The sequence below is a fragment of the Scophthalmus maximus genome, chromosome 1 (genome assembly GCF_022379125.1).
Source record: "Scophthalmus maximus strain ysfricsl-2021 chromosome 1, ASM2237912v1, whole genome shotgun sequence".
NCBI lineage: Eukaryota > Metazoa > Chordata > Actinopteri > Pleuronectiformes > Scophthalmidae > Scophthalmus > Scophthalmus maximus.
In genome coordinates this window covers 29,203,453-29,229,795 of record NC_061515.1, presented here as the reverse complement: position 1 = coordinate 29,229,795, position 26,343 = coordinate 29,203,453, and the positions used below count along the sequence as shown (strand labels likewise).

The 26,343-nt window shown below is 42.8% G+C and overlaps 3 protein-coding genes and 1 long non-coding RNA gene across 6 annotated transcripts in view; 2 read left to right on the top strand and 2 right to left on the bottom strand.

Moving 5' to 3' along the window:
* LOC118307627 (growth hormone receptor-like) overlaps nt 1–16,026 on the bottom strand; it is a 23,510-nt gene extending 7,484 nt beyond the window's left edge. The window contains exons 1-6 of one of the 2 annotated variants that reach the window (XM_035629914.2): nt 15,741–16,026; nt 11,331–11,435; nt 9,560–9,831; nt 9,254–9,335; nt 8,665–9,004; nt 1,065–1,177 (exon numbers count right to left, since the gene is read on the bottom strand). In XM_035629914.2, coding sequence (XP_035485807.1) covers nt 1,065–1,176 — 112 coding nt within the window. In that variant the 5' untranslated portion in view covers nt 1,177; nt 8,665–9,004; nt 9,254–9,335; ... (1 more) ...; nt 11,331–11,435; nt 15,741–16,026. Of the gene's footprint in view, nt 1–1,064; nt 1,178–8,664; nt 9,005–9,253; nt 9,832–11,330; nt 11,436–15,740 lie in introns of both variants that reach the window. The other variant, XM_035629915.2, reaches the window with a different exon arrangement.
* LOC124850107 lies at nt 5,517–25,265 on the top strand. Of its 2 annotated transcripts, none has more exons than XR_007030956.1 (2): nt 5,517–5,568; nt 25,048–25,265. It is a non-coding gene; the product is annotated as an uncharacterized LOC124850107 (long non-coding RNA). The 2 variants fall into 2 exon arrangements; XR_007030955.1 differs by lacking the exon at nt 5,517–5,568 and adding an exon at nt 13,024–13,088.
* LOC118307611 (cytochrome b-245 heavy chain) lies at nt 14,594–23,565 on the top strand. The gene is made up of 13 exons (XM_035629912.2): nt 14,594–14,753; nt 15,788–15,880; nt 17,352–17,462; nt 17,562–17,646; nt 17,842–17,990; nt 18,785–18,966; nt 19,142–19,274; nt 19,416–19,508; nt 19,999–20,252; nt 20,972–21,134; nt 21,312–21,458; nt 21,877–22,001; nt 22,861–23,565. The coding sequence occupies exons 1-13, from the start codon at nt 14,709–14,711 to the stop codon at nt 22,976–22,978; spliced, it is 1,698 nt and encodes a 565-aa protein (XP_035485805.1). The 5' UTR covers nt 14,594–14,708; the 3' UTR covers nt 22,979–23,565.
* Nucleotides 23,745–26,250, bottom strand: LOC118307725 (dynein light chain Tctex-type 3). Its single transcript, XM_035629923.2, has 5 exons — nt 26,076–26,250; nt 25,695–25,736; nt 24,903–25,026; nt 24,736–24,813; nt 23,745–24,105 (listed from the first exon to the last, which is right to left on the bottom strand). Exons 1-5 carry the CDS (start codon nt 26,100–26,102, stop codon nt 24,032–24,034), a joined length of 345 nt encoding a protein of 114 aa, XP_035485816.1. The 5' UTR covers nt 26,103–26,250; the 3' UTR covers nt 23,745–24,031.
* Nucleotides 26,251–26,343: the final 93 nt, after the last annotated feature.

Sequence of the window (26,343 nt, the reverse complement as noted above, 5' to 3'; positions counted from 1 at the left end):
ATGATTTATCATATTTTGACATTTAATTGATTGAGCTTGTTTGTTCTCATGCTATTTGACAGACACCTGCTGACATTTCACTTGGGCGATCTGCCCGCGGCCGATCGTCTGAAGTGTTCCCTGAATCGCTTGTACTTTTACAACAAAGTGGGAGAAAAAAGGGAAATGACGACAACGATGTTGAATGTTCACAGAATGAATAAAGGATGAGCCACACCAGTGGGGATTAGGATCAGAGAGGCAGAGTTGTCGGTTTGTGAAACCTCGCACACCTCCAGGAGAGGACACGGACGTGACACTCAAAGACATTCACTCTGATGCGATCCTCCATATTCCAGGTGCGACTGCCTCCTCCAGCATATAATCCCACAATCCCGTGATATTTTAAATCAAAGCTCTCTCTGCAAAGAAAAACCTCATAACCGAGAAACCTCCTCGTCCTCCTTCTTCTAACTTTATGAGTAAACACGTCCCAGGATTTTTCTCCTGAGAAGAACGAGCAGCTGACGTTACCCTGAAACGCATCACTTCTGCTGAAGGCTCCTGAAGATTTCATTTCCTGTGAGCTTTAAAAATACTTCTGTGCCCCCCCCCCCCCAGGACAGAATCCAGTTTTTAAATCTGACATATCTACTGACAAAGAAGAGTTTTATAGGATTTCATACGTTGATATTTTTCTGATGTTTTCAGGTGAAAATGACTGAAACAAACACGATGATGCTGCTGTTCATCAGAAGACGTTTTCTGACCCAAAGGAACGTGTGTTCCGCTCACGCTGATTGGATGAGGGCTTCAAACCAAACTCCCCCTCTACCAATCACCTGTGACGTCACCCAGTGATCTGTGAGTGGCCATTTTGAATCCTCGAGTTGGCATTTTGGTTGACGCCATCTTGTTTTCAACCCCCCCCCCCCCGAAACCATATTTGGTGGGGCAGGGGGGTGTGGCCTGACCGAGAGCTCCTCCAGCTACACCTGCGACCTGCACTGATTGGACGGTACAAGCTGTCAATCACACTGTATCCACGCCCCCGGTTTCACCGACGTCCACGTGTTCGCACTCACCGTGGTCGTGTCCTCCTCGGTGCGTGGCGTTGTGAGTGAGCGTTGCGCCGCCGCCGCCCGCCAGAGGAAGCAGACAGAGCAGCAGCCACAGCATCCTGCCGCCTCCCGTCATCCTGGCAACACAAACAACTTCTGTCAGTTTTACAGTGACCATCCAAAACGAGCAGCACACACATCAGAGACAGCAATAAATATGAATCGCTGGTCTCCGTCATCCCTCAGCTGCGTCCGCTCGAACATCGTGAACCATGTGAATATAGAAACGTCTCCATCTCACGTTCTCACCCTCGAACACAAACTCTCCTCGTTCGACCTCTTCACTCACTGTTGTCTGTTTGTGCTTCCTTGTTTATCTCATCATGTCCGCCTGAGGAACTCCCCCTCCGCAGAATAAATACAATTTTCTCAAGTGAAAGCATGCGCCGCGGCCCATCGGCCCTCATGATCCCACACTGTGGGAAATTCTTCTTTTCCATGTGACGAAGTCCACCAGCTGCAGCATGTGACCCAGAGACTAATGGACATCAGCACAGTGAGAGTTCGTCCTGCAGCTCCACGAGTCCACTTCCTCCCCGCCGGCGTCCAATCAGGCGTAAGTGATGCCTCGACAACTTTCCCCCTGGAGAGCTCGAGCTTTCTGAGAATCTGTAGCGATCAGTTTCTCTGAAGCAACGCAGATAATGGACAGGAATAATTTCTGCTCGGTTCCAACAGAAAAAGACTTTGCACAGAAGCCTGCAGCTGACGATATCAGAATCAAAACATTTCATTACGAACGTCACAGAATAGATGACTTATGACAGTTCCGCAGCCCTTTAATGTTCAGTGAGTCTAACGAGGACGTGGTGATGTTTACGTGGCGTGACTTCTCGTGCTGTATTTATTAAACTTATGAAACATGCTGGGCAGCAGCAGCGTGTGCAGCTGCTCGTGTCCCTCTCCATTAATTAGGCTTCTGCTCATCATGGCCACAGATCTTTGGGCTTTGAGGCTCCGCTGAAAGCTCATTACTCTAATCAGCTTAGTCCAGTGAGCAGAGACGTCCGAGCAGATGGACAGGCCGTGGAAAATCAATCAGACTTTGGAAATGATCTTCAAGTTGTTGAGGTTTATTCATGCGTATTTTTATCAAATTAAATACAGACTTTTAACAAGATTATGAATCTGTTCGTGCAACTGAGCGGATCACGCTGGCGATCAGTCTGCGAGAGCGTCGCGGGTCGGTGATCAGCAGCAGTAGCTCAGGATGTGAAGTCACGACATCCTCCCGTCCCGACGACCACACACACACACACACACACACACACACACACCTGATGGACTGATCAGCTTCATCGGTCCCACTGACCGAGAGCCATCGACTTCGATCTCACATGACTTAGTTCAAGCTTCAGTCTCTTTCTTCTACCTCCATTTTTTAAACGTCCTCATTTAGTTTCTTTGTTCACGCTCCTTTCTTCTTCTTCGTTGTGCTCTTAATGAGCAGCAGAGCGACAGAAGCTAAACGGCGGCGGCGAGATTCTCGAGCACAAAGACGACGATCTGAGTGAAATAATCCCCGACATGATCTGAGGAGGACTAAGACAAAGTCTCACCCTGAACTCACCAAAGGTCACTGTGACACAAGATGGCCGCCACCGAAACCGGACTTTAGAGAGTTTAAAGAGATTAAAGTTTCAGACAGAACAGTCACAACAGCACGGAAGAAATCAGGCATAAAGAACAATTCATTTACAGAGCGCAACGCGCAGAAACAGTTTAGAAAAGCTGTTTCTTCGACCTCGTAGACATGATTCCTCGAGGCTGCTGCGATCACGTCAAACTAAATGTCACGCTTTTCATTTGGGGGGCAAACAATCTGTTCATGATCATTCATGAATGAGGCACATTTCCTTGGGGTTTCCTCACTCTCTGCCTCAGGGACACAAACCAGTTCTCCACTTCCTGTGCATGTGAAGCTCCGCCCCTGCGTCGGTTCAGACCGACGGAGGAATGTCCTCGTCTCCGGAGACAAAACGGAGCCACTGGAGACGGTGCAAAGTGTAACTTCTTCTTACACCCGGAGTGTACAGCCTATTAGCTGAGGTGTAACTCTGATGAGCTGGATTACAGCCCCGATTAATAATCGACAGAGGTTTGACAGCCTGTTCGACTGGCTGTAAATCCTCCGTGTGCCGGATAAGGCCGCTACCACAGATACTAACGTCGACCATTACACAACTTGTGATCATCCGCTGCACATCTCCAAGTCCAGGTAGCAACAATAATCACACACACGAACGACTGAAGGGAAATGTACGGTGGCCCTGAAGTGCACATCACCACCACAAATCACAAAACACAACCACAAAGCATAAAACACACTTGTGCACAGTGTGCGTTTCGTATTTGCAGTTGTGCTTTTGGATTTACCTTTTTTTATTCAACGTTTTTTTTAATATTTGCAGTTGTGTTGTGTTTTCTGATTTGCTGTTGTGTTTCCCTACTTGTGATTTGCACTTCAGGGACAAACATTTAAATAAGTTGTATGAAAAGCCTGGAATCACCAAATTGTATATGAGTTAATTTCCTGTTTTATCAGGAGTCATGATTTGTTTCTACATCGAGTGTCTCATGATCATAATCTAATGACCCCATCATGTTGATATCAGAGGATAATATAATCTGAGGATCTGTGACCCGCAGACATATGGACTTTGGACACGGAGGAAAACTGATTTGAGCGAACGTCAGCATTTTCCAGATAACAACCTCATCTACATATGAAATATGAGTCAAAACCTTCCGACTTCAATATTTGAGACCAAGTGAATGTTTGTGCACGTCTGTGAGAATGTTACGGACGAACAGTACGAAGAGGAATTCACCACCAAGTCCATTTACTGCCTCCGATTGATTGAATGATCTTGAGTCTGACACACTTTTTGAGAAATATCTTAAAGTGTCGTCTCGTCTAACTGAAATGTGCACAAAATGTTCACAAACGTGAAATGTGCAAATCTGCACAACCTGAATTAGGATTTTTTATAATCTATAATCTATAAAACTTTGTGCTTCGGATCACGACAAAAATATTGTCACGCGTTCGGCAGCAACTGATTCTCACAAAGGTTCATCTGATACATGAAGGCACCTTCACTACCGCCCGCACGCTCCGCTCTCTGATCTTCAGCGGCCAATTACGAGTCCCTTTTCACCTGTTGCCGTGACGACCAGTCTCCCCCGACCACACAGCCGGATTTAAAATGGATAATAGTCCAACCCTGGCCTTAAAAGGGACATGTATTACTTTCCTCCTATTTTTTAAATTTTTTTATTGACAATTCATTGTGAGGCACCTTCATGAAGTGTAAGCTGATATAAATAGAGCCATGCAGCAACCAACAGCACAAATCACTCAAACTATTCACAGATCTGACGACGCGTGGAGCAGATGATCCGAGCTCGTCTGCATCCAATTAGAGGGAAACAATGACGGAGATCTGTGTTCATCAACCTGACGAGAAGGATGCCATCATCCTGATGCACAAAACGGCGAGGAGGAAAACGTAATATCATAATCCAGCCGTTTGTCTGAAAGTCGCATTGTTCACGATTCACGTGATTAAACTCAAACTGCACAACGAGCGACAACTCTTGTGGCAGAAACTTGACCAGATGTCGAGTAGAGACAAAAATGTCTTTGGACTCTCTTTTAAATCATCACCACGACAGTTAGCCAGTAGTATTACTTATTTACTTACTGATTTACAATAGATGCCGAGTTTCTCTGACCTTTAACAACAAAGTCTGCGAACACAAACCGGAAAAAACAACACAGTGTAGAACTGTCATCACTTAAACTTCACACAAATAAAGGGTTTCCAGTTTACAAAATAAATCTTCATAGTCAAAGTTTTTGGAAAACGTCTCAGATCTCACGTGCAAAAGTTTCAAATATTAAAGATTTCCTGCCTCTTGCACAAACAAAAGTTTAACAAATAGTTAAATAAGTGAAGCTCTGTGTCGCCTGCGGGGCAGATTTCCAGGTTGGGATTCGGTTGATGTCCCTAAAAGGTTTTGGCGGCGGCAGTTTTTCCACAGCTGTGAGGAATGAGATGTTCCTGTCGGACTTCGTGGCCACGGCTTCAACCATCATGTGCAGATCCACGGAGTGATAAAGTCTTATCTGCCCAGCATGAATGCTGCTGTGGATCTCGAGCAGCGGTCAGAGCATCCACACACACACACACACACACACACAAGCACGGACAGGAAGCGCTGATCTGAACAGACAGGGGCATTCGATCCGCAGGAAGTCACATGTTACGTTTGGCGTAAACAGAACAGCGTTATATAACTGTGTCCAGGTTGAACTGTTACTAATTAACACACTGACAGCTACAGTATCATGATCAAGAACAGGTCGACACACACACACATACACACACACACACACACGCACTCACGCACTCACACACACACACACACACAGACACACACACACACACACACACACACACACGTGTCAAACGAGCAGCAAGTGTACGAGAAAGTTGGAGGACAGTCTTGTTGATAAGTGACTGGACAACGTGTCTCGTTTCTTCTGCTGTCATTTTTTTTTTTTTCACTACAAAATATTAATCATACCCACTCAGAGAAAATGAGCTGAAAACATGTCTCGCTAAAGTCTGTAACGCTACAAGGGACAATTTTCAAAGACTGCTTAAGGGCTGAATTTGGACGAAAAAACCGCCATGACGCCGGCGTAGAGTTTGTCCTACTTCCTCAGCAGTGACAGCGTTGTGTTCTGCAGCCAGAGGAGGAGGCCGGTGACCGGGCGAGAGGGTGGGAAACAAGGGGCCAATGACCACGAACTTGTGGTCTTCATGTGGTCGACGCCCATGACCTTGTTATGTATTTACATGTCAGCTGAGCGCCGACCTGCAGCGTGACCTCCAGGCCGTAACGTGGGAGCATCACTGGGCCTCAGCAGCTCTGCGAGGCCTCACTCCTGCTGCACGGCGCAGCTTCACATGTTGACACGCTAATGCTCTGGGTCTCGCCTCTGACGTGGTCAATTCAATCAGTGCAGAGGCGACGTCTCCTCTGGCGTCAGCATCGCTCATGATCCATGAAGCACTGGAATGGATTTTCCGCGGCGGCGGACAGCAGACAGGGGGAACTGTACAGGACTGTACTCTGCCACACAGGGCTGTAAAGTATATTGTACTGTAAAGGGCTGATCGAGTTACATACGTGAAGATTCCTCTTCAACTAAACAGGATCAGGAGGAAGGAAAATGAACAACTGCAGAGCTTCATTTACTTTCCAGGTCCAGCGTCTGCTGCGTGTTTCACAACACGGTTCAACAGGTGTGCGTTCACTGACCTGTCTACGCCTCTTTATCAATAATCATATCACGTCAACATCACCAGGTTATTAAACCAATCAGAGTCCGCGCTCACTCCCTCTGGTTAATTACTGCTGATTCAAATCCTGCAGCTCTGTGGATTAGAAATCATGTGGGAGTCGTTATGAACAACAACTCCAACGATCAATCGATCAATCGATTATTGTTTTGTTTATATATAATAAGAAAATACTGAAGTTTATCTGTCAATCAAATCCCACAACAAAATACAAACATGTTCAGTTATGGTTCAAATCATTAATCAATTATCAGAATAGCTTCAGATCCATTTGTCTCAAAAAGGTCTTGCAAATATATTTTACCTACAGTTTTCATTTTTGATTTGAAAGATGAACATTTATTAAAATCAGATCGATCGGTGATCAATAATCAGATAAACGACTTCAGATGACTCCTCCACCTACAACTGATCATGTCAGAACCTCATTGGTTATTTTGACAATGAATTTCTCAGTTAATAAATCATCAGGACATCTGCCGTCTGGATTGATTTTTTCTCTCAAGGTTGAAAAAAAATCATGTAACCAGATTCAATCCCATTTCATTTATCTTGTTATTTGCCAATAATATTTCAAATCATATTTGCTGCTGTAAAACAGAGCCTGATCAATGTGGAGTTTTGAGGTTGATGGCGATGTGAGAAGGTGAAAGAAATTCCGACAACAAATAATCTGCTGATATATACATTTTAAAAAGTCGTTATCAAGCCTCATGACAAAGAAATGTAACTGAGTCTTGATATTTTACAGTTTAACCATAAACTTCACGATAAATAACTCTAAATAAAAGAAATCATAAATACAACCGAATATATAAAACTTGAATTAAGAATATAAACTTTTTTTTAACATACAATATAAATAAAAATGCACGTTTTCAACTTTAAAACAAAAGTTCTCCTATAAGCAAACATGAACACAGATATTGATATGTCAACATCGGCCAACCGATATATTGACCAGGCTCTACTGTAAACACATATCAACATCTGCAACAGTTTCCTGCTTCATGTAAATATGTGGAATCAAACAATAAATATCTAAACAACAAAACCCGTTACAGACAGAGAGGAGCATTGTGTTACATCACCAATAAATCAATAATCAATTCTGTTACTCCACGTTTCGAAGTCAAACCCTGAACCACGAGGTCCCAACACAAGTCTTCACGAAGAAAAACTATTGGTCGTGTGCACAGAGACCACGACATCACCGTCAGCTGATCGTTCAAAACAATACGACCACATTTATGATCTGACGCCAGAGACGAATCGTCAGCTTTTCAAGTGTTTGTGTTTTTATGAAACCTGGAGTTCAACTCGCCGGACCTAAGATTCGTCTCGTTATCATTTCTCCACATGAACGTTTCAGTTTTGAAACTCGCCTGCCTGTTCTGGGTGTTTCCAGTCTTATCTCCAACAACACATGTGGGTAACAGTGACACAGAACTTTACACTATAGAAATATAGAATTCTGACATCTTCCCACTTCCATACTTACTGATATTTGTGATGCTAAAGGGAACAAAAATGTGTTTGGAAAATATAAGATGAGATGTAAAATATAATTCTGACAGCTTCACACTTCCATACATATTGATATTCATAACCACATATCAGCAGGTGAGGTGGTTTTGCCCCAAACTACCTAACATCAGGAACTTGTCTAAAAGAAAGAAGAAGAAAAACTCATTTGAAATTCTCATTGGACTGAGAATCTGGTTCCACAACAGAATCTTTGTGCAGCTCGTGATTTTAAATTAAACATGAAATATGAGAAAAATCTGAGACAACTATTCAAATGCAGCCATGAAATAAATATGAAATAATATTAAGCCTGCATCATAATGATCAAAAAGTATTTTAGAGAAGAGTTGGTTTAACTCTCGGGACATTATATGATCTTTTTTCCTTCCCTTTTCTCTTTTGATGATGTGGTTGTTGTTGTTGTTGTCGTTGTTGTTGTTGACATCTTTTTCTAGAATACCACATTGTTCCCACCTCTGCTGCGGGTGACACTGAACACACCACAGGTCAAAACAACTACAGATGTTGTTTTATTTGATCTGTAGCCTGACCTGCATGATGATGATCCTCATTCATTCATTCATTCATTTCTTCCTCTCAACTTTGAATGAAGTCGCACCTGTGCGCACGTGTAGTTTCCGATGAGACAGCCTGAGTCTTACCTGCAGTTAACGCTCCTGGAGACCGAGTCCTCTAACACAGACCGGGGCCGGGGCCGGGGCCGGGGCCGGGACCGGGGCTGTCCGGAGTCCGGAGGGTGCCGCCCGTGGTCCGGCGGAGTCCCCGTGGAGGAGCCGCTGCTGCTGCTGCTGCTGCGGCTGCGGAGTGTTGCGTTCACTGCCTCTTCCCTTCCTCGGTGATTTCGACGCCCATTCCTCTGTGAAGAGATTTCTCTCTCTCTCCACCTGATCACGCGTCATCAGCCGAACACCAGCTGGAGCTCCGAGGCTCCTCCCCCCTCCGACTGGACCCGCCCCCCCGGTCCTCGCCGCTGGAGGGCGTCTGGAGGACCAGCAGTGACAAAACACACAAACAATGAAATAGACGGAATCTAATTAACGATATAAAAAATAACGTTTGAAATACTTATAATTAGTAAAGATAATTCAACACTTGGTGAAAATATTGACATTTAATGGCAATTTAAAAAACAAACACATATTAAGTTGTTCCAATGTTGTTGTGGAGATATGGAATTCCCCAAAAAGAGATTGATTTTTCTTTTTCACACTTTAAGTTTAAGTTTCCTACTTAGTTATTTCGTCTGGTCATCGTGGTCGGAAGCTGCAGAGCAGAGGAAGTGACTTGCGGTGTTTTCTCGATTAATGAAATTCTGAAAGTTGAAGAAAGGCCGTCACTGTCTGAGTGTCTGAAAAGATCCTTTCAGGAGAGAACCTTTCAGCCAATCACATGATGCCCCGAGCAAATCAGTGCTATTTCAGGTTAAGAGACTCGCAGCGGGGCCGACAAACTCAAAAACATCAACACAATGCAGAGAATGTGAAGACGACAGTGAAGTATGTGTTTTCAGGGTGTGGAGTGTTGTTGAAGGGAAACCTGCAACGCCGCAGTCATCCTCGCATGACGTGTGAAGGAACAGTCGGATAAGTTTTACTGTGGGTGTGACTTTGCCCCACAGAGACGGACATAATCAGATTCCAGAGCTGCTTGTCTTTGAGGATCTGTTCGTCCTCTGTCTCCACGATGATGTTTCACCAATGAGAGCAGCCCGACTGCTGCTGCGAGGCCCCGGAGCCGAGACGCATGACTCCAATCAGCTGGTGAGCGTCCGCCGCTGAATGATTCATCAGAGGGTTCGCGTCCCGCGGCTGCAGCAACCAGGGCAACGAAAAGACAGCAGTGTTTAGAAGAATCTGTTGTCATGAACTTTAAACACGAGCGTGTGTCAGTTATGTTACAACAATTGACCCGGATTTTACACTGACTTAGATTGCACATCATAATAAACTTTATTTATCTAGCACATTTCAAAACACAGTTACAAACTGCTTTACGAGACAAAAACATGGACATGAGAACAGACGTAGGACGCGAGTCCAGAAAGTGAAGCCACAGTGTCTGGAGCCTGTATTCTGTGTACTGACCAGCAGAGGGCGACTCTGTGAGAAGTGACTCAGTGAAACTTTTTCCTGAGGGGATTTCTGGTTCAATCTCTAGTTCCAAGTCTTCCTCAATACATGATGTATCGGGGGCATGGATACAGTGTGATTGACAGCTGGTGCCGTCCGATCACCGACACCCGCATGGTTGTAGGTGGTAGCATTTTTGTAAAACGGGAGGAAGCGTCGTCCATCTTTATTTATGATCTATCGTTTGACCACTTTGGGCCTGAAAAACTTAAACAAAACCACAAGGGTAAACTCTAATATTGTATTTTGTGAACTTTAATCTAATTTAATCTGAGTTTCGGCTCATAATCAACGTATAAAGTAAGATCAAGTGGACAGATTGTACAACAGTTAAATGTTGATTTGACTTAATAAAATTACAGACTTTGCCTGTTCACTGGCTGAATCCTGTCTCGACCTGAACAGATCCACATCTGGGCTCTGATATTACTTTTCTTTTTGTTGCGTATAAAATGTCTGAAAACATGAAATGATAATATCCCTGAGGTCCGGGAGGATGTCCTCAGATCACTTGTTCGGTCCGAGCGACGGCCTGAAACTCAGTTTTACCGTCGATTAAGACGCAGGAAATCCTCCCAGCCCAGTGGCATGCTGGGTACTTCATCAGTCCAGACTGAAATATCCCATCATCCTTTGCAGCATCAGACATTCCCAGGGGGTGAAAAACATTTAGATTGAGTTTTGATTAAAAAAAAAAAAAGAAAGAAAAAGAAAAAAAACTCTCAGTAGGTTTGAAAAACATATTAGCTGAAAATATTAAAACTACCTCTGGAGAGAAGTTTTTTCTTTAATGTTGATGCTTAATGCTGGTTTTTAACAAAACTTTAATTTGTGAACTTTTTTTGCAAAATACATTAAATACAATCTGAGCCCAGGTCACGTTCACTGATGGATTATAAACAGAAATGTCACGTAAATGTCGTTAAGCTCATCAGCGAAACAGTTTTTTAATATGATTAATTGAAGAAGTTGTCAGACGTGAACGTGGACGTGCTCCCCCACGGCTCGCGGCGGACAAACCGCCGGACGGCGGCACTTTGTGATTGTGAAATGGGTCGGTGGTGATGTCACAGTCGCTAAGCAACAGATTTATCATAATCCCCTTCCCCCAGATTAGGAGGGAAAATCACCAGAGACCTTTTGTGTAAATTACACACGTGAGTGAGTGTTGCTCTAACCTTCACCTCCAGCAGCAGATTGTTTTTTCTCTCATGGACATGGACCTTCAGTGCTTCTTCTGACGTTTTACATCAGGTGCCTCGGTCGGTGCCGACTCCCGCAGGCTGAGGGAATACATACATACAGTATATTAAACATGAATAAATGCAGCCCGAAGCAGAGAGACAGGAGCGGCACACGTCCAACAAGAGAGCAAAGTGATCTCAGGGAAGAGCACTTCACTGCGACGACATTTAAAAAACGGTTTCAACATTCAGTCTTCCTCTTTTTGTCTCACGGAGAAACACTGATGCTACGTGAAACATGGGTAATAAGATGATAAAACCTAATGTGTGAGCTATAGTTCACATATGCACCCTGTAAATGTTTGAAGACATCTGGTGTCTTAATTTTTGATGAGGCCTGTTTTACTGATTGACGTTTGCAGACACTGAAAATACATATTTAATCCAGCTGCGTTTGTGAGGAACGAGCAGAGAGAGTGAACGAAGACTAGATTCTATTTCACGCCGCAGCTCGTCGGGAGCGAGACGAGGAGCAGCTGGAGGTTCGAGCTGGTGAACATACGAGTACGAGTACGAGTAAGAGTGTGAGTACAAGTACGAGTACGAGTACGAGAACGAGTACGAGAAAAAGAAAGAGTGTGAGTACAAGTACGAGTACGAGTACGAGTACGAGAACGAGTACGAGAAAAAGGAAGAGTATGATTACAAGTACGAGTACGAGAACGAGTACGAGTACGAGAACAAGTAAGAGTACGAGTACAAGGAAGAGTATTAGTAGGAGTACGAGTAAGATTAAGTGTAAGACTATGAGTAAAGTACAAGTACAAGTAAGAGGACCAGTTCTTTTCCGGAACGTTTCCTGCCAGCCCCCTGTAGTAAGATTTCCAGAAAATGTCTATAAAACATAAAAACAATCAGAAAGAGTGTATTTTTGCCAAAATTATTATTTATAAAGTATTTAAATCTAAACTAAAACCATACAGTTAAAGATTTTTCATCAGTTTGGGGATTTTCATTGACCCCACGTGACCCCTGACAGATTAGTGACAACATCAGCAGCAGCAGGTCGACGACCTGTGCAAAAAATCTGATTAAAACTGAAAAATTATTTATAAAATATTTGGAAACTAGTTTAAATCAATATCCTGCTGCGACAGCCACCATGTATTGTTTTGTTTTTCATTTGGAAAGGTCGGGGTTCACGTTCAGACTGCAACAGGACACGTTTTTGTATTATTTGTACAATGCAAGTTTCTGTCTTTGGTTTTATTTCTTATTCTCATTCTCACAGAAGGTTCAGATATACTTTACTGTTAGATTGTTCACCTTGTTTATATGTACCAATAAAAAAAAGACTCATCTCATCTCTGACTGACGAGTCCTGAACGAGGAATCGGAGAAGAAGAAGCAAAATGTAAAGACACGGACCACGATTCCCAAAGCGTCCGACAGAGAGAAGCTTTTAGAACTACGGCAACAACATCTGCAGAGTATCAACGGAGACGCAGAGAGGTTTCACGTACAGTACATCTGTATTGTGTGTGTGTGTGTGTGTGTGTGTGTGTGTGTGTGCAAGTGTGTCCCAGCGGTGTCGAACAAGAGGACAAGTGGTGGTGAAAGCGAGCGGGGAAAATACATTATTCAAGTTTAATGGCAGAGTGGCACACACGAGATGTGACAGAATGAGCACACACACACACACACACACACACACACACACACACACACACACACACACACACACACACACAAGTAGTTGATTAAAATCAGTTGATCAGATTTTTACAGACATATTAGTTAGTAGTCATTTTTCAATATGACGCTGACACTGCGTGTTGTTTGCTGCAGGGGGCAGCAACACACTTTACAGTGTTTGTGTTAAAATGGAGTTGGGATTATACCGACACAATGACATGATATCTAAAGCTTTGAAACAACAAGTACAGTCAGTAAAAGAAGCCGAGCACCAGAGTGGTTATCTAACACAGTTAGCAGCCTCGCAGGAAACGGGAGAACGCCATTGTAGGATTTAACCACGATTGGTCTGACACATAATCTACAAAATTCAATCCTCGGGACAATCTGCAGCGATCTGATTGACAGTAATCCCGAGTGAAAGTTTGAAAGCACCCGTGCAACAGTGTTGTTGTGGGTTTTTTTAAAGCCGAAATCAAATTTAAAAAGCGTAACCCCGATCACCCGTCCATCATTTTGTATGGTCTGTATTTGTATTTTCATTTCAATCATGTTTTGTTAAAAATTAAATAAACAATGTGACTGTTTTCAGACACGGGAGCTTGTTGGATAAACCTCCATAGCTGGAAACTCAGCGTCGACCGGGACACGCTGGGTTCTTCTTCAAATACAGATGTTTGACATTCCAGTGATGACACACATCACTTGACCTTCATATCAATAACCTGTCACTTCATAAAGTATCAACAACCTGGATCTGACTAAGACTTGAACCACGCCGAGGACTCGAGGAACCAGGTCCAACCTCTCTAAGGTTAGAACCACAACATAGATCCAGAAAACCTAAAACCGCATCTCTACAAGAGCTTTTCTACTTTTCTACTCTCCTGGTTTTTTCCCTTCAGGTGTTGATTCAGTTCAGTTTAGTCTGAAACAGGAAGCATGTGGCAATTTATCTGTAGTACTTCACGTTTAGAAATCTGCCACTTCCTCACGGTGTCACCATCGCTGTCTAGTTCCCCCTCAACCGTCACCTGTTCCCCGGGTTTAACTCCTTCAGGACTGGACGACGGGAGGGCGACGGCGTACAGCCGTCCACATCTGTCCACATCTGTCCACATCTGTCTACAACGTCCACAATGTTCTACAATGTCCAGAACCATCCACATCTGTCTGCAACTTCCACACAGACAACCAGCTGTGGACAGATGACGATCAGTGACTGTATATAAAGATCAATAACTGTATACAAAGAGGATCAATGAAGATGATGTCATCTTGGACTCTTACAGACATTTCCCTGTTTTATGACCTTTTAGAGACAAAAGCAATCAATCAGTGAACGATCAGTCATTGAGGGACACGGTTGTAGAAAATGATCAATTTGTAAACATTGAAACTCTTCAATCATCTTTTTAAAGTCAAGAAAAAAATTTGAATTCTTGTACGTCCACCTGGTCCTCTCAGCTCTGATCGTTGTTTGATCGTTTTACTGTTCTGTACTCGGCATCTAATTGTGAATAATGGATCAAAGATTTACAGAAGAGCCACTTCCTTGTTTGCTCTTCACTGCAGGTTATAAAATGAGTTACCAGGCGTCTCCATCTCACTGTCCTCCTTACACACACACACACACACACACACACACACACACACACACACTCACACACACTCACCATGGGGAACTTTGCTGCCAATGAGGGACTCTCCATCTTTGTTATTGTGAGTATTTTTTACCATATTTTTTACTTTTTATTGCTAAATTCATCCCTTTTTTCTCTAATTTTTTTCCCCACACTTGCATTAATCACCTGATACAGAGCTTTAAGATTTTTCTAGGCGGATAAATAAATATGTACCAGGTATCCTGGTTGGGGGATGCTTTTATTCTGTGCTGAGGCTTTAAATTATTTTGATAATGAAAAGATGAACTTTGGTTTGTCTTGAATCTGTGTTAGACCAGAACGAAGGACAGTGGGATCAAATTTCCCTGGGGATCAATCAAAGTATTTATCTATCTATCTATAAACAAATCCAAAATGTTTTGGTATTTTTGTTAAATATAATCTGTCTAAAAAGCAAAAAAAAAATGTGTCCAGATCAGATCAGAAATTAAACCTTTGACTCTGGAAACTGAAGAATATGTTAATTTATAGCAAGAAAAGCAGATTTGTCCGCTGTGATGTCTAAATAATGTAGATATCGAGTTTCATTTTGTTTTCTAAGATGAAAAAAATATTGATTTTGTTAATGTGGATGATGTAGTTCATACAACAGCACAATATCTGGAGAGAGAGAGAGAGAGGTAAGCTCTATATCAAGTCAGTTTAAAAATTCATAATAGTTCTTAATGCAATGAGTTCATTTCTTTGTTTCTTTCTTTCTCGTGCGATGTACATTTTTGTAAATCCGGGTTGTCTTGTAATGCGAGAGGGGTGAGCCAAAATCAATAGTATGACACAGAAATTGATAATAATATTTATCTATCCATGACCTAATAAATCTTACATGTTGGTGCACAGCTTTGATTTTTGACTTGGGTTAAAGATTTAGAGTAAAATCTAAACCAACTTTTGTGTCATTTAAAATTTGTAAATGCAAACCAGACGTCAGGTTCTCAAAACTTCCTCCAGAGAACCGCGGACTGTGACATGATCTGTTCGAACACATTTGACGCTTTAGCAGTTTCCTTTTGGTTTCAGTATTTACCTTGTTTTACCGTCTTTCCATTTAACCCGACGTGATGTGTGTCACAGCTGGTGTGGCTCGGGATCAACGTCTTCCTGTTCGTCCACTTCTACATGGCCTTCCTGGTGGAGCGATGGTTCTACACCAGGGTTTTGCTCGGGGTGAGTCCCACCTGCAGCTCCACTTCCTGCTGCACTGCAAACATTAACTTTACCGGAGAGCAGAACAAATAAAGATAACATATCAAATGAGTCATCTCAAAAAGATAATGTTTTCAGTTCCTCAAGTTGCTGCAGCTGCTTTAAGTCGACATCAAACGTTTTAATTACAGACGCCAACACTTCCTTTCTTCTCTAAATATCTCTCTCTCAGCAGAGGACAGATTTATCGGTTATTATTATTTATTTTCTTGATGTTCCGTGATGTCAAACAGAATATCTTTTGGTTTTTCTACTACTATTGGTGATCACCAATGAGAGATTGCAGATGGACGACATGACAGCTCTTCTAAAGTGAAGCCAAATCTTCATTATCGCCACCTGGCAGCTGGCTGCAGTAATAATAATAATAATAACAACGGGTTAAAGATGGGGCAAAAGCTAAATTATTCTTCCTGTTTCTTGTAAAATGTTAATGTCAAAAAACCTTGATAAATTAATGAATGTTATAATTTATTTATATATTCCGTTCTGGTGATATCATAGACCATAAATAAAGATGGACGACATGACATGTCCCGAATCCTCATGATCGCCCCCTGGTGTCTGGATGCAGTATAGGTCATACTGCATGACCTAAGACCGCCCCATCCATGTTAGCAGATGGGACATGGACCAAACTAAAGAAATCAAAGTAGACGTTAAATAAATGTTTCCAAAGGTGGTTCCTGTCATTGTGTCATGATCACGACTTCACAGGCTCCGGCTCCAAATGACGCCAAAAGCGTAAAGTGGCGGCGCCTTTATCGAAGACATCGGTCCGCAAGTAGAAACTGGAGACGTGTCGTCCACCTTTATTTCCAGTGTTCTGTTTGATTTGATTTGATTTAATTCTTGATGTTTAAACTATAATAATGAAAGCTCTTCCTACACTATTATTTCAGTCATTCATCAGGTTTCTTTGGCTCTGCATTAGAGAAGCCCTGTGGGTTTGAATAGTGATATGAAGTCTTTGCTCTTTAGATATCACCTTATCAGGTGAATTATTCCCCTACTGTAACAAACTGCCAAAGTTTTTTAATCCTCAACACCTAATGGCTAAATGAACTCAGGCGTCTCAGTTGACAAAAGTCCACGCCCACACTTATCTCACCTTATCTACACGGGGCTCAAACTTCTCGTCGTGGAGGGAAAGGTCGTCTGACCTCAGGGTTGGAGTTTTCTCTGTGGTCACGGCTGGCTTCCCGATGCACTGAGTCAAAACCACCTCCTCTGCTGCACAGCTGCAGGGTTTCAGTCAGCAGAAGTGAAACACAGAGTCTCTTAACTTTTGTATCTAATCTGCACAACTTTAACGGATCAAGGAATGTGTCAGCTCATGGTTACGGCTCAAAAAATGATAGTTTAGTTAAGACTCTTTGTAAGTAATCTGATTACATTTTGAAGTAACCCACCACTCTCTGTGTCGCCTCAGCATGCTCTGTCCTGGGCCAGAGCTCCCGCTGCCTGCCTCAACTTCAACTGTATGCTCATTCTGCTGCCAGTTTGCCGAAACCTCCTCTCCCTCCTGCGTGGCACCATCCAGGTATCCATGGAAACTAAAGTGGACTGCCTAAGATTTGATAATGATTTGAAAAATAGTTTGTTTCTATATATGTTTTCTTCTTTTCTTGTGTGCATTCAGTACTGCAGCCGCACAGCGGCTCGTCAACTGGACCGAAACATCGCTTTCCACAAACTGGTGGCTTACATGATCGCCTTCCACACAGGTATCGCTTTTGAGTGGAGACGTAGATAAAACAGGACAAAAATTCAATATTACAAAGAAAGAGGAAAATTGTCTTGCATGTCAGCTGCATAGAAACTTTCACCACCTTTACTCTTCATGTATCTTGTGTGTCATATTTGGGATGATGGCCTTTTGACCTTTGAATTAAGAGGACCTCTCCTCTCTCGCCTTGTAGCCGTGCACATCATTGCACACTTGTTTAACTTCGAGTATTTCATGGACGCCCAGCTGAATCGGAACAGCAGCCTCCTGCCCTTCATCCTCTCTGAAATTGGCACCGGAGACAACGCATCTTTCCTGAACCCCATCAGGACCAATGAGACGGTGAGTTCATATTTGTATTGTGTTCAGCTTGTTTGCTTGAGTGTGTTGCAAAATTCTCTGAAATTCCCTCTGCCTGATTGCTAAATTTGGTGTCTATCATTACTTCATCTCTCAACCTTCCTGTTTGAAAGTATTGGTCTTTGCAGATATGTTGTCATTTCAGAAACTTCCTCTTTGCGATTCTATCATTTGGCTTCAAATGGCATTTTTACAAAAACATAATACAAAAGGACACTTTTCAATTCAATTTTCAATTTTATTTGTATAGCGCCATATCACAACATACATGTTCTCAAGGAACTTTACATAGTGAGGTCAGGGGAAACCCAACAAATCCCCCAATGAGCAGAGCACTTTGATGTATACTTCCATGTATTTCAAGATTCCAACGGTCAAACCTCAGTGGACATTTCGACTGCCTTCATCTTTTCACTTCACAACTGAATCCACTACTACAACTTTACCCACTTCTCACACGTAAACTGACCCTTTCACCACTTTCATTTTCATTTTTAAATGTAAATGTCTTCATTCTTTCTATATTGAGGAACCAAAGAGTACGTGGGAAGTCCAAGCATCCCATCCAACAAAGTAACCAGAAACCACAACAAAACAAACATTTGGTACACAAGAGGAAACATCCAGGAAACATGAGCTGCCGGGGCATTAGGATTAAAGTGGAAATAATTGAGGAACTTTTAGAAGCCAGGACTCCCTGACCCTGAACGATATCGTGACTAAGAAGCTGCGTGATTATACCTTAACTCTTCCAAAAAAACGGTGTTTTAATGCAGAACCCCACCATCGTCATGTTCACCACCATCGCCGGGCTGACAGGCGTGGCGATCACGCTCGCCCTCATCCTCATCATCACGTCGTCCATGGAGGTGATCCGTAGGTCGTACTTCGAGGTGTTCTGGTACACCCACCATCTCTTTGTCATCTTCTTCATCGGCCTGGTGTTCCACGGCTTTGGGTAAGAAGAGAGCACAAAGGTGTAGTTTCCTCCTCAGAATGAGATTTGTCTTTTAACCACGACATGACCCCATTTAGCCTCGGTCTTGACTTGGAGGTGCCAACATTTGGACTCAAACTTAACTTCATTACATAATCATTCATACCAATCATCCTTTATGTTTTTATGACTGCAGGCGGATTGTACGAGGACAGACGCCTACTAGCCTGCAGACAAACAACCCAGAGTTTTGCTTTGACCAGTTTGAGGACTGGGGAGACGTTGGGTCCAACTGTACTGTACCAGTGTTCGCTGGAAACCCACCGATGGTGAGGGCTTTTAAGATCACAGGGCGTTTTGTCTACATAGCATCTCACGTTCCACACACTGTTTCTCTAAATAACAACTGGGACTTTCTATTTCCTCACACTTGTCTCATTCCACATTTCGCAACATTTTCCTTTCTCTAGACGTGGAAGTGGGTGGTGGGTCCCATGATTCTCTATGTGTGCGAGAGGCTCGTTCGCTTCTATCGATCCCACCAGAAAGTGGTCGTCACCAAGGTGTGTATGTGTTTTAAACAAACGGCAGCAGGTTTGACGAGGTTCTCCTTGCACAAGGCACTGAACACCTGTATTCACATTAAAGGATCTAAGGGCCTCAGACGACATGAGAACAGAACGAAAATGTTTGCAGATAATCTTAGCATTCAAAGCCATAATACTTCCATATTACAATCTACAAAAATATGAAAGATTTTTGTAATTAAACGAGACAAATTTGAAAGATTAGTGCAGCAGAGAGTGCATTATATATTTATACTATTCAAAGGGACAAAAGATTTACAGATTTATTGAGATATTTTGATATTACATTGATCTTTTATCAAACATTTGCTGCTTTTATGTTGTTGTGGACTGAAATTTTATCGGTTTTTGACTATTTGTTGGAAAAACAAGACATTTTTCACTATTTTCTGACATTTGGCAGAATCTGTAATTTATCAAAAATGGAAATTAAATAACCTGACTCAGAGCTCTACCTGGCCTTCAGGTGGTGATGCACCCCTCCAAGACCCTGGAGCTGCAGATGAAGAAGAAAGGCTTCAGGATGGAGGTGGGTCAGTACGTCTTCATCCAGTGTCCGTCCATCTCCCGGCTGGAGTGGCACCCCTTCACCCTGACCTCCGCCCCCGAGGAGGACTACTTCAGCGCACACATCCGCATCGTGGGGGACTGGACCCAGGCGCTGTACGAGGCCTGCGGCGGAGACAAAAACGAGACGCAGGACGCCTGGAAACTGCCCAAGTACGACAACGGTGGAAGTGTGTGATACAAGAGGCAAATTCTACCTGGAATTGCTTTTGATTGCACTTAACTGCCGACCCAGCGCTACTTTGAGAAGCTGCCGATGGGGGGTCACAGTTACAGCCCTGTGATTAAGACCCATGGTGTGGGCCCCTATAATTCGTCTCCCTTTCAGGAGGGAGTGAGTGACGCAGAGAAACCGTAGAAAACACAATACGTACGACGCGGTCTACCCACCGTCCATTGTGTTTTCCACAGTGGTCCTGCTGTTCCCTTCAGGCCAGACAACGAAAGACTGAGGCCTCACGCAGACCTGCTGCCTCTGATCCAGTCACCTCCAGGGCAGTTAGCCGCTCGCTTTGATCGCTTCGGTTTGACCGGGCCTTCAAACAAGCAATTATAGATTGACATAGATGTATTTCCTTTTCAGTGAAGTTTCAAAATTTCTTGTTTCTTCCTTCTGGTTCCTCAGTGCACGAGAGGGAAATATTGTATCTTTTAATCCACTGCATTTATCTGACAGCTGCTCAGATTAAGAATTTATAATACATGAAATTCAATCCCTTGTTGCAATTGTCCATTGGTTTCAAATATCACTAAACTTCAGTTACTGTTCAAATATTCATCTATGAGATTACAGACCCTCATTTGGACAAACATGGACACGAGATTCATCATGATACTGGATATTTAGTTCTCCGTCTCTTCTCGTCGGTCAGGGTTGCCATAGACGGCCCGTTTGGTACCGCCAGCGAAGACGTGTTTGGTTACGAGGTGGTCATGCTGGTGGGCGCGGGAATCGGAGTGACTCCTTTCGCCTCCATCCTCAAGTCTGTGTGGTACAAACGCATCCAGAACAACCAGGACGTTTTCACCAAGAAGGTGAGACAAGGGATGTTACTTACCTACTTCCTTACCCACCTACCTACTTACACTTACTTGCTGTGCTCCTGTACAAAAAATAAATATATAATTTCTGTTTTATGGTATTTTTCTTGCTTATCCCAGCGATAATCGATCAAACTGCCCATCCTCCGCTTGACTCGCGTCTGTCCTCAGATCTACTTCTACTGGCTGTGTCCGGAGACGCAGGCCTTCGAGTGGTTTGCAGACCTGCTGCAGTCGCTGGAGGCTCAGATGACGGAGAAGGACGTGACCGACTTCCTCAGCTACAACATCTACCTCACCCGCTGGAAGGAGACCGAGGTGCGATGGACACGTCAAACCTGAGTTCAAACTCAATCATTTACTACCAGAGCCCAATATATTGAGGAGATATCTGGTTTCGTCACACAGATCAACAAGTGGTCAGTGCACGGTGCCTATCCCAGTCAGAGTGATGTATTCAACTCTCAGAAACGCTCCGTCTCTGTACATTTAGGACAAAGGGCAAACAAACCTCGCAACTACACTAAACATTCTAAGAGTCAGGAAAGATTTTTCCCCGACACCAACCAACAGCAACACAATTTGTAACATCTTCAGTTTATAAATCATTAACCAGGTCAGACACACACACACACACACACACACACACACACACACACACTGTGACAAACTCTCCTGTGTCATTTACTGAAATTAATTCAGTTTTTTTGTTTGTTTTGATTGTTTTTTTCTCCAGGCGGCTCATTTCCGCGTTCACCACGAGGCTGAGAACGACCCAATCACAGGGCTCAAACAGAAAACTCTGTACGGGAAACCCAACTGGGACAGCGAGTTCACCAATATTGCATCAAAGCACCCGGGGTGAGGCCCTTTGTTTCTCACTCACTCACTCACTCACTCACTCACTCACTCACTCACTCACTCACTCACTCACTCACTCACTCACTCACTCACTCACTCACTCACTCACTCACTCACTCACTCACTCACTCACTCACTCACTCACACACACACACACACACACACACACACACACACACACACACACACACACACACACACACACACACTCTCTTTCTCTCTCTCTCTCTTTCTTTCTCTCTCTCACACACACACACACACACACTCTCTCTTTCTTTCTCTCTTTCTCTCTCTCTCAAACACACACACACACACATTCTGTGGCGCTTGTGATCTCATCTACACCCATTAACCCCTTAAATACCAGACTCTTTATGGATACATAAAGACAAGTCAAATTATCTGTCCGACAATTTGTCGCAATTCATGTCAAAAGAAAAGTATAGCTCAGTCAAATAGGAACACGCAGATAAGATGAACCTATTTTTAAATATAAAAATAAATATATTTATATAAAATAAACAGCCAGAAACATGTTTAGATATCATCAGATAAATTATGATGCTCCTTCTAACAGCAGAACTTCACTGTTTTTATGTTTTCATAAGAATCAAAGTTATGCAGTGATATTGTTCACTATACACAATGGAGCATAGCAATGAGGAGCTGCTAATAGCTAATTCAGCAAACTTAAGTTTTCTAAAATGTGCACAAACATCATTAAAAAATAATCATTCTTCCTGTTTCTTGTAAAAAAGTTTAGATCTGTTAGTGTAAGTGAAGACTTTCAGGTTTTGAAGTCATATTCCTGTCTGGTGAAATGCACAATAAATAAATAATGGTGTTTTTGTGTCCTCAGAACTAAAGTGGGAGTTTTCCTGTGTGGTCCACCTCAGCTAGGGAAATCTCTGGAAGAACAGTGTCTGTCCCACTCGGAGGTCGACGTCAAGTTCATCTTCAACAAGGAAAACTTCTAGGAAAAAGAAAAGAGAGTGAGAGCGAACGTTCCCAAGTAGCAGCCGAGGTCCAACAGTCTGAGACCGATCGCTTATGGATTCCTTCACATTTCGCTTATTGAACGAGCTTGTGTTTTGCTGGACGTGACTGTTCTTCTTCTGCTCGTTGCTTCTCACCACAAACGTTTTTTTGCAAAGACGCCTTCGTTGCTCAAAAAAAAGAGAGAGAAACCGAGGAAACAACGCTGCTGCATTTCCCAAGTTACTTTCTTCTCCTTTTGTGTTTCGACAACAAGTGAAACACCGCCGCTTTCAAAACCTTCCTCAGCTTCCTATTGGCTCTCGTCCGCCCTGGAGACATGTTTCCTGTTTCTACGTTTGATGTGAATCAACAGACGCAGATTCAGAAATTACTGAAACCATTCATCCTGGATTGCGTTTAGATGAGTAATAGTAAAAAGGAATTACCTTGTTTGTTTGGAAAAAATATGACCCAGCAGCCATTTAATTATATCATGTGATTATGGATAAATTATCTGTTTTTATGTTTATTAGAGCTGCAAAAATGCATTGATTAGTAACCGACTAATAAATGAATCACCAATTTATCAGTTTGTCGTTTTTATGAAAATTAAGTCAAAATTCTCTGATTTTCATCTTCTTGAAAGTGAATATTTCCTGGTTTCTTTGCTTGTCCATTACAGTAAATAACGTATTGATTAATCAAGATAAAATAAAACAGTCCTGTTCACCTCCATGTTTGTCTAAAAAGAAACGACTGTGCTTGTTGTTGTTCAGAAATCTATTTTTTTATTATTATTTATTAATTTTCCTGCAGAAGCTGCGACTCGCTGCTCGTCGTGACAGAACATGATGAGTGATGTGAAGCTGTGAACGGTGCAGTGACGCGAAGAGATAAATACGATAAGATGTCACTTTCATCCAGATGTTTCCTCTGGTGCACAAACAGCGGTGTGGATGTGGCCCTTGGTGGCCCCCTGCTGTTCATAGGGACACACTGCACTCTTCTTCTTCTAATCTTCTTTTTGTTGTGTGCCTATTCATGAGTGTGTCCTATGCGATGGCCACAGCGAACACACTGACCACACAGTACATGGTGCGGTTTTCCCACCTCACCGTGCAGCTTCCTGCGAAGACAAACGAAAAAAACTCCTTCAGGAAATTTTCAGTAACAAGCGTTTGTACCAGATGTTGTGAGCAAGAATTAATTCCCTTTGTTTCTATTTTTATGGGATGCCACCAAAATGAAAATTGTTAAAAGTTCACTAACATTTCATATGTTTCTTTTAACTGTTTAGTTTCCGTGATGTCTATGATTTTAAATGATATCATATCGTTTTGTTGATTTTGATGTTTTGTTTTTTAATATTTGTCCGTCTTTGTAAAGCACTTTGTAACTGCTGTTTTGAACGGTGCTCAATAATTTAAAGTTATTAATATAGTTGATGCCGTAAGCTGCTCACTGTGTTAATGTTATTAGTTCCACCTTTGCATTTCCTGCCAAGGACAATGTTTCTGATAGTTTTAAGTGGAAAACATCTGTGATGTAAAAAATAGTCACTTTGGGTGAATTCTTTGATCTTTGACAGATTTTTATACAGTTCAGTTTATCAATACGCTAAGTTGATGAATCCTTTGACAGTAATAATTTTGTTAATAACAACGACTTTTCTCGATGAGGATGAGATACTCGCTGGGATTGTGGTTCATATCTGCGATGTCCTGACTCAACTCTCGCTGGAGGACGTTCTCCTTACCGTCCATGGTCGTGTCCCAGTAGCAGGAGTTGGCTGTGTGGAGTCCTGCCCCAGTTTTCTGCATCACAGCACACGTCACTGTCCAGACACACAGACACATTAACAGTCATTCTCTAATATATATATATATATATACGTCTTTGATTGAGGACGGGTTCCACTCTTACCCATGTACTTGTACGGTTTCCCCTGTTTGACCAGCTGCGTGAGGCAGCGCTCCACGATGCTGGCCGTCCACTTGTTCACCAGACTCTGGCTGTAGTCGTCAGCGCCCACCACGCCCTCGATGCACTGGGACGGACACACACACAGACACACACACACACACACACACACACACACACACAGACACACAGACAGACAGAGTATTTCAGTCATGTGGGAATCACCGGACGCCGTTTCAGCCCGAGGACGCAGGAACAAAGAGCAAACACTGTTCTGCACGTCAGCAGCACCGGTGGAATTTTTACAGAACTTTCTTCCAGATGTGGGAACTATTAAAAAAGAAATATCTTTGGGCCAAAATTTTATCATGTGTCCATGGTTTGATCTGATATTCTGATATTATTTCAACAGTAACTCTATAATCGTCTGTGCTCATCTGAATCATCTCCTTCATCAACTCCAAGAAACCATGAAAAAAACAAAACATAAATAAACATAAAACAAACTCTCACAATAGGATACGTGAAAAATAAGGACTGTAGAACCTCGAAGCCTGGAATTAACAGACACAACATCACATCACAATAAGTAGATATTCAGCGTGGGATCGTCGACCTACGACGCTCTTTATCCCCGTTTGTCTCGGTGTGGTTTCCTAACAAATTCATGGAAATGACAATATACCGAGCTTTAACATTTCAACGTAAGGATCTGACTCGAGGTGACGGAGCGGAACGATACAATGTTGGTGTGACGTGAGTGTGATGTGGTGTTCAGGCGTCACACGTCGTCACCTCTTTCACAATGTTATCAGCCTCCTCAGAGTTGAAGGATCCCTGAAAAACAACAGACACCAGAGTCAGAGCAGCTTTAACGTCCAGAATCCTCCACTTTCAACAGGAAGCCACTGATGTTATTAGACTAACTGTTTACACATAAAGGAAACAGACTGGGGTTAGAAACATACAAGAACATCATGTTTTAGCATCATTATTATTACACAAAATACACTTTCAGGTTAGCATCCTTAGCTCATTCTCTCTCCACGTGTATGTTGTTATCAATGATTGACATTAGCATCGTTGTTGTTTGCCTAACGGTGAAGTAAGGAAGAGGACAAATCTGATTAAAATTAATAAAAGTATTCATAATAATAAGGTGATTCGGGGACACACCTCGTTGCCGTTGTGAAACTCCTCCATCCTCGTTATTTACCGACGCCACAAACTGGACGAAGTGTTTGTTTGTCACGTCAAATATTAAAAAACGGATAAAAAGACGAAGCTGCTCGGAGAGAGAAGACAACACAGCGGGCTGTGGTGCACTTCCGGTCGAGTGTCAACAGTCAACGACGGCCTGCATGAGCGGACACGCCCGGGGAGCGGCTGCCACCTGCTGGCTATTTCCTGAACAGCAACCAAAAAAAAAAATCAAGATTGCAAT

Coding starts and splice junctions, on each gene's coding strand:
- LOC118307725 (XM_035629923.2), bottom strand. CDS start 26,102: ATGGAGGAGTTTCACAACGGCAACGAG. Junction 25,737..26,075: donor AGTTTCACAACGGCAACGAG/GTGTGTCCCCGA, acceptor GTTGTTTTTCAG/GGATCCTTCAACTCTGAGGA. Junction 25,027..25,694: donor CTGATAACATTGTGAAAGAG/GTGACGACGTGT, acceptor TGTCCGTCCCAG/TGCATCGAGGGCGTGGTGGG.
- LOC118307611 (XM_035629912.2), top strand. CDS start 14,709: ATGGGGAACTTTGCTGCCAATGAGGGACTCTCCATCTTTGTTATT. Junction 18,967..19,141: donor CTGGTGTTCCACGGCTTTGG/GTAAGAAGAGAG, acceptor TTATGACTGCAG/GCGGATTGTACGAGGACAGA. Junction 20,253..20,971: donor GACGCCTGGAAACTGCCCAA/GTACGACAACGG, acceptor CTCGTCGGTCAG/GGTTGCCATAGACGGCCCGT.